This window comes from Oryctolagus cuniculus, chromosome 16 (assembly GCF_964237555.1).
Source record: "Oryctolagus cuniculus chromosome 16, mOryCun1.1, whole genome shotgun sequence".
Classification (NCBI taxonomy): Eukaryota; Metazoa; Chordata; class Mammalia; order Lagomorpha; family Leporidae; genus Oryctolagus; species Oryctolagus cuniculus.
Window position 1 is genome coordinate 59327044 of NC_091447.1, and position 6010 is coordinate 59333053.

A 6010-nucleotide genomic window follows, 5' to 3' on the forward strand; every position below is an offset into this window, starting at 1 on the left:
CAATGACAATGACCAGGCAGCCCCGGCCTCCGGCGACCCTGTCCCATCCTGGTCTATTCTGGGCCCGGTGGCCGGCAGCCAGGGCCCCCAGCGACGGGCCTGCCCCCAGGGCAAGGCTTGGCCATTCAGGGCGGGGGGCTCGGAGCCTTGGCTGACCGGAGGAGCCGCGTGTCCCCAGGGCTGTGGCCCTGCGCCAATAAAACTTTATATATAGCTTCTGACATTTGAATTCGTAACATGCAAGTGTCAGAAATTAAATTCTCCCTCGGCCAAGAAAAAAAAAAAAAAAAAAAAAAAACACAAGAAACTCTTCTCTCTTTTTAAAAATTAATGTGTATTTTATTCATGTGAAAGGCAGAGTGATCCAGAGAAGGAGGAAGAGGGAGGGAGGGAGGGAGAGAGAGAGGGAGAGAGGGAGAGGGAGAGAGAGGGAGAGAGGGAGAGGGAGAGGGAGAGGGGGGGGGATTCCAACCCCGAATGCTGCAGCAGCCAGGGCTGTGCCAGGCTGAGGCAGGAGCTCCATCCCAGGTTCTGGAGCCGTCACCACTCTTCTGGGCGCATCAGCAGGGAGCTGGATCAGAAGTGGAGCAGCCGGGACTCGAACCGGCGCCCATGAGGGAAGCTGTGCTCGCAGGCAGGGGCTCGACCCCCCTCTAACAGTTTCTGGCCCAGGTCAGAACGGCGAGAAGGAGGTCTTCTATCTGCTGGTCCACTCCCCAGATAGCCACAACGGCCGGGGCTGGGCCTGGCTGGAAGCGCTCATGAGTCCCACAGGGCGCCGGTTCGAGTCCCGGCTGCTCCCTTCCGACCCCGCGCTCTGCCGATGGCCTGGGAAGGCAGCAGAGTCCCCGCCACCCCTGGGAGGAGAACATTCCCGTGGGGGTTTGGTTTGCACACCCAAAGCCAGCTCTTTCGGGCACGCTCCTAGGAGGGAACTTCTGGGTCATATGGCAGTTTTCCCAGTTCCCCCCAAAACTTCCAGATGTTCTCTGGCTTCCCCCCAGCCTGCCTGCCTGCCTGGATTTTCCCCCCCTTCTGCGGGTGCAAGGGCCGATGCCTGCAATTCCACAGCCGGCCACGGGGTGTCACCCTAACCCCTGGTACCGTAGCCTGGGGTCTCTCACTCTGGGCAAAAAGAAGGCAGTATGGGGAGACCTTGGTTCGAATCCCAGCTCCACCAAGCGGCTCAGCCTCAGCACCCCCCACCCCACCCCAGGAAATGGGTCTCTCAGTAACACAGCTCGGGCAGGTCCTGGATGGGCTCAGGGCGAGGGGCTGGGCTCGGCTTCCACCCAGGGGCTGTGCGCTTTATGGGCATTTTAAGGGCAAGGGAAGCTTCCAGATGTCCTTATGGAGGTCACATCAGCTTCCGTCACGGAGAACAGGGACACAGAAAAACAGGCAAGAGTCCACAGCGGGGCCAGCCTTGTGTGTGGATCCCCTATGGGAGCCGGTTCCAGGCCCGGCTGCTCCACTTCCGATCCAGCTCCCTGCTGTGGCCTGGGGAGGCAGCGGAGGACGGCCCAAGTGCTCGTGGCCCTGCACCCGCCTGGGAGACCCGGATGGAGCTCCTGGCTTTGGCCTGGCCCAGCCTGGGCAGTTGCGGCCATCTGGGGAGTGACCCAGCTGACGGAAGACCTCTCCCTCTCTCTCTCTCTGCCTGTCTTGCCCTCTCTCACCCTCATTCTGCCTTTCGAATAAATAATAAATATTTTTACTAACAAAAGACCAGTTCATCGCAGTGACCGCCACTAGGCAGAAGGTGGGCCCTGCGGAGGGGAGGAGAGTGGACAGGCGCAGCGCCGGCCCGCCACGCCACGCCACGCCACGCCTCGGGGCAGTAGACAGCCCTGAACAGGTGCAAGGCGCAGGCACGCGCTCCAGCGAGCCCAGGGCCCGCCCAGGTCCGGCTCCAACTCCCCGGCTGCAGGCCGAGGCCTCTCCGGAAATGTCCTGTCTGGGGAGACCCCCGAGGCAGCCCCCCACGGGGGACGCGGCAGCAGGGGCCACAAGGAGCGAGCAGAGAGGACAGAACACGCCACACGCGGAGGGTTATAAAAACAGGGCCGGCTTTAATTGCGCGGCACGGCCGCCCCCCCGCGGGCACGCGCTCACACCGGGTCCGGCGGGGCTGGCGTCGGGGCCCTGCGGCCCGGCTCGGCCCGGTTCGGCCCGGTTCAGCAGCGAGTTCCGGATGCCCTCTAGCACCTGCCGGCAGAGCGCCTCCCGGGACTGCGTGCCGTCCAGGTACACTGGAACCAGGGGGGTCAGGGTCACGGCCGCGGGGGCCGGCGCCGCCCTCGGCGGGGGCCCCCGCCCGCACTCACCCACTTCCACGCCCTCCGCCTCCATCTCCCGCTTGTACTTCTGGTACATGGGCCACACGTGGCCGTCGAAGAGGCCGGGCGGGTCGGGGACCGCGTAGCTCCGGGTGCTACAGGGAGATGAGCGCTACCCCAGGGGTGGGCCGGGGGCACCGCCCCCCACCCCCGCTTCCCGCACTTTGACCCCCTGGGGCAGCGCGGGGGCACCTCTGGGGCGCGGCCCCGGGTCCCGCGGGCCTGTTCCGGTTTGGGGTTCACGGCTGATGTCCCCCAGGACGCGCCCTCGGGAGCCGCCCACCTTCGCCTCCGCTTGCACTCCTCGTAGGGGACGGTCAGGAAGTAGCGGCAGCTGAACAAGTCCACCAGGGGCCTGGCGGGGCCGGGGGCGCACGGTCAGCCCGCCGCCCCCGCGCGGCCGTGCACAGAGGGGCCGCAGCGCAGCGGCCGGGGCGGGGTTCTGGAAGGGCCCCCAGGCCCACCCGCGGCCGAGGCTCACTTGTAGCTGTAAAGCAGGAACCCCTCGAGCAGAAGGATGTGGGTGTCCGCGGCGTCGGGCTGGACGCTGACCCCGTGCGCGCGGGCGAACTTCTGCGGGCAGCCCAGCCAGGCCTGCACGGTGCTCAGCATGGCCTCCATGTCCAGGGACTCCAGCACTGGGGGGAAGGAGAAGGGGGCGTGGTGCGGGGGCGGGGCCTTGGAGGGGCGGGGCCTTGGAGGGGCGGGGCCTCGTCCTTACCATCCCACTGCTTGAAGCCGTCCTGGCCAATGGCTATTTGGTCTTGGGGCTGAAACAGAGGCGAGCGGGGCTCAGCGCGTGCCCCACCCCCACCTCGAGTGGGGGAGGGGAAGCGGCTCTGCGGGGGCCCTCACGCCTCGCCCCCCCCGCACGAAGCAGCGAGGAAGCCCATGTAGCCCCTGGGCCAGTGGAGGTTGTGGGGGTGGGGGTGTCCTGGTCTGGCAGGCAGGGGGGGTGGAAGCCGCTGCCTGCCCCTCCTCCAGCCCGGCCGGGGGCGGCCACCTTGTAGAAGTCGTCCTGGTGGATCACGCAGCAGTTGGGCAGCGCCTTGCGGAGGTTTTGGGTCAGCGTGGTCTTGCCGCCGTTGGTCACGCTGCGGAAGGGGCGCGGGTGAGGCCGGCGGGGGTCCCCTCCACCCGCGCACCGCCCCGCGCACGCCCGTCGGTGACTTCCTATATATATACTATTATTATATATTTTTTTTTTTTTGGTAAGAGCCAAATGTGGAGACAGATTTGTAACAAAGTAGCAATCGGTCCCCAGCCTGCCCAGGGAGGCCTTGCCCTGGTTGGGGCGTGAAATTCTGGGGAGGCCCACCCACGCCCGGGTTTCTCCCGGCGCCCGCTGTCCCCGGAGCTTCCGGGAGATGGCAATGGTTTTCTGCACCAAGACAAAGTGATGTGTTAAGGTCATGTTCCACCGACACGCAGGTGTCGCGGTGCAACCGGCTGTGTGGCAGAGAAGGGAAACACAGATGGAGGCCAAGGCGGCGGCCACGCGGCGGGCGCCCGGGGAACCGGCCCGGGACAGCCAGGACGCCCAGCGCCCGGTGACAGAGGGCACCAGGCGGCCTCTTGGAGTCTCTGGCTGACCCACTCACCGCCCTCTGAGCTTTAGCCGCAGGGATGGCCGTCCCAGTGGCCGTGGGACAAGGCCTCCGAGCGCCCCTGGGCGGGCCAGGTAGACAGCACCCGTGCTGGGAAGGCTGCCCCCCACCCCGGAAAGCACAGGGTCCCTGGTCCATCAGGGGGACAAGGGCCAGATACTGCGCACACCCACCTGTGTCTCAGTGCTAAAGGGGGCAGTTTGTGTCCTGGGGGAGCCCCGGCCCCATGGCTGTGCCCAGCACCTTAGTGGGGTCTGTCCCAGCACCCTGATGTAGGGGTTCCGGCCTGGCTGTCACAGCGGGAGGCAGCCCGCGCTCCCCCACCCCGGGGGCTGCGGGGCAGGGGGCGGCGCTCTGCGCACTCCCACAGGGCCCCCTCCCCAGGCCCCCGCCCGCTCACCCTCCGATGCCCACGACGAGTTTCATTCTCTCACGGAGGGGCGGCGGGGACAGCGGGTGACTCCCAGGCGGCCCAGCTGGGCGCGACCCCGCAGTGCGCTCCGGGCGCGTCCCGGCTTCATTGAGAAAACCCCGCGGCTTTATAGGCTCCGAGGGCCCCCCGGGGGTGAAGGGGGGGGAGGCGCGCGCAGCGTGCACCTGTCGCCGCCGGACGGAAATAGCTCGGCTGCCTTTCGCCCAGATCAGTCACGGGCCAGCCGGGAGGCCCGGGTGGGGGTGGGGGTCGCCCCTGCCCGGCTCCCCCTCCCCGTCTCTCCTCGGGGCTCCTGGCCAGAGAGCCCTAAAAATACCTCTGCCCCGTGTGTTCCCGGCCTGACCCTGAATTGAAGGCAGCCTGCCCGCCGGGGGAGGGAACTTGGCCTCCCGCCCCCCACCCCAGCCGGGCTCAGCAGGGACACTTCCGGCCCCCAGGGGGTGGCCGAGGGAGGGTGGAACGAAGCCTGAACAGCACTCCCCGCAGCTGTTGGGGCCCCCAGGGAGACGCTCAGGGGTCCCGCGGGTCTTGCTGAGGGCAGTTGGGGGTGATGCAGCACCCCGGGGGCGGGGCGGAGGGGGAATTTGGTGAGGAGCGGAGTGGGTGGGATTCCTGCTGGGTGCGTGGCCCCCGGGGACTTGCCAAGGGCGAGGACCCTCGGGCCCAGGATCCTGGCGTCTCCCGGCTGGGGCTGCAGCCGCCTCCTGCGCCCGCCGAGTGGCCCAGCTGGGGGCCCAGAACCGGGGTTCCCCCAGAATCCCCCAGAACACAACAGCGGAGCTCAGAGCCCTCCTCCGTCTTTCAAACGGACTCAGCATTGTAGGGGTTAAGACGCGGCTGCCCGCGTCTGTGTCTGGCTCTGCCTCCTGCAGCCCCCCCCCCACAGCTCCCTGCGCATGCGCGCCCTGGGAGGCGGCAGGGGAGGGCTCAAGCGCTTGGGCCCCTGCCGGCCACGTGGGAGACCCGGATGGAGGCCCTGGCTCCGGCTTCAGCCTGGCCCAGCCCTGGCGGATGGGGGCATTTGGGGAGTGACCCGGCCGAGGGACGATCTCTGTGCCTCTGTCACTCTGCCTTTCAGATAAAGAAAGAAATGAAATCGTGGAGTGGCCCAGGCAGGAGGGACGTGGTGCTGAGGGGCCCCTGGGGGAGGGCACCAGGGGCAGAAGGAGAAGTGACCGCCCTTGGCAGTGAGGCCGGGGCCGGCGCCGTGACCGCGCCGTCACCTCGCTGCCCAGCGGGCGCCCAGCTGCCGGCTGGCACCTCTGGCCGAGTTTCAGTGGCTGGAGCGTCCAGGCTCCCGTGGGCTCCTCCTCGGCCGGAGGCCGCTGTGAGGGTCCCAGAGGGGGGCTGGGCAGGACGCCCCCAGGGTCAGCCGAGAGGAAGGACAGGCGAGTCCAGAGACAGGAAGGGGACGCGTGCATGGGCCATCGGGGCGGGGTCACTGCTTCTGGGACGGAGAGTTTTAGGCTGAGCCCCCCCCCCCCCTTAGGCCTGGCGCAGGGTGAGGGGCTGGACCCCCACCGCACCACCCATCAGTGAGAGGACCCACGAATGAGCGGATGAGGGAGGGAGAGGGAGGTGTTGAAGCCACGTCCAGGGTCACCAGGCCCTTGGTGGGGCCCCCACCCCTC

The 6010-nt window shown here is 67.6% G+C and overlaps 1 protein-coding gene across 4 annotated transcripts; it reads right to left on the reverse strand.

Annotated features, from left to right (window-relative positions):
• Nucleotides 1–315: 315 nt before the first annotated feature.
• NMRK2 (nicotinamide riboside kinase 2) lies at nucleotides 316–5470 on the reverse strand. 4 transcript variants are annotated; one of them, XM_051828932.2, is made up of 7 exons: nucleotides 4347–5470; nucleotides 3343–3433; nucleotides 3061–3109; nucleotides 2821–2977; nucleotides 2623–2694; nucleotides 2328–2434; nucleotides 316–2252 (listed from the first exon to the last, which is right to left on the reverse strand). In XM_051828932.2, exons 1-7 carry the CDS (start codon nucleotides 4370–4372, stop codon nucleotides 2053–2055), a joined length of 702 nt encoding a protein of 233 aa, XP_051684892.1. In that variant the 5' UTR covers nucleotides 4373–5470; the 3' UTR covers nucleotides 316–2052. The 4 variants fall into 4 exon arrangements, with proteins under 4 accessions (XP_051684892.1, XP_051684893.1, XP_051684889.1 ...); XM_051828933.2 differs by lacking the exon at nucleotides 2623–2694; XM_051828929.2 differs by having other exon boundaries at nucleotides 316–2434.
• Nucleotides 5471–6010: the final 540 nt, after the last annotated feature.

Excerpts from the sequence above, each read along its gene's own strand:
- NMRK2 (XM_051828929.2), bottom strand. The coding sequence starts at position 4,372 with ATGAAACTCGTCGTGGGCATCGGAGG. Across the intron at positions 3,434-4,346 it reads CTCGTCGTGGGCATCGGAGG|CGTGACCAACGGCGGCAAGA; the intron begins GTGAGCGGGCGG and ends CCCCTTCCGCAG. Across the intron at positions 2,695-2,820 it reads TTCCTGCTTTACAGCTACAA|GCCCCTGGTGGACTTGTTCA; the intron begins GTGAGCCTCGGC and ends CGGCCCCGCCAG.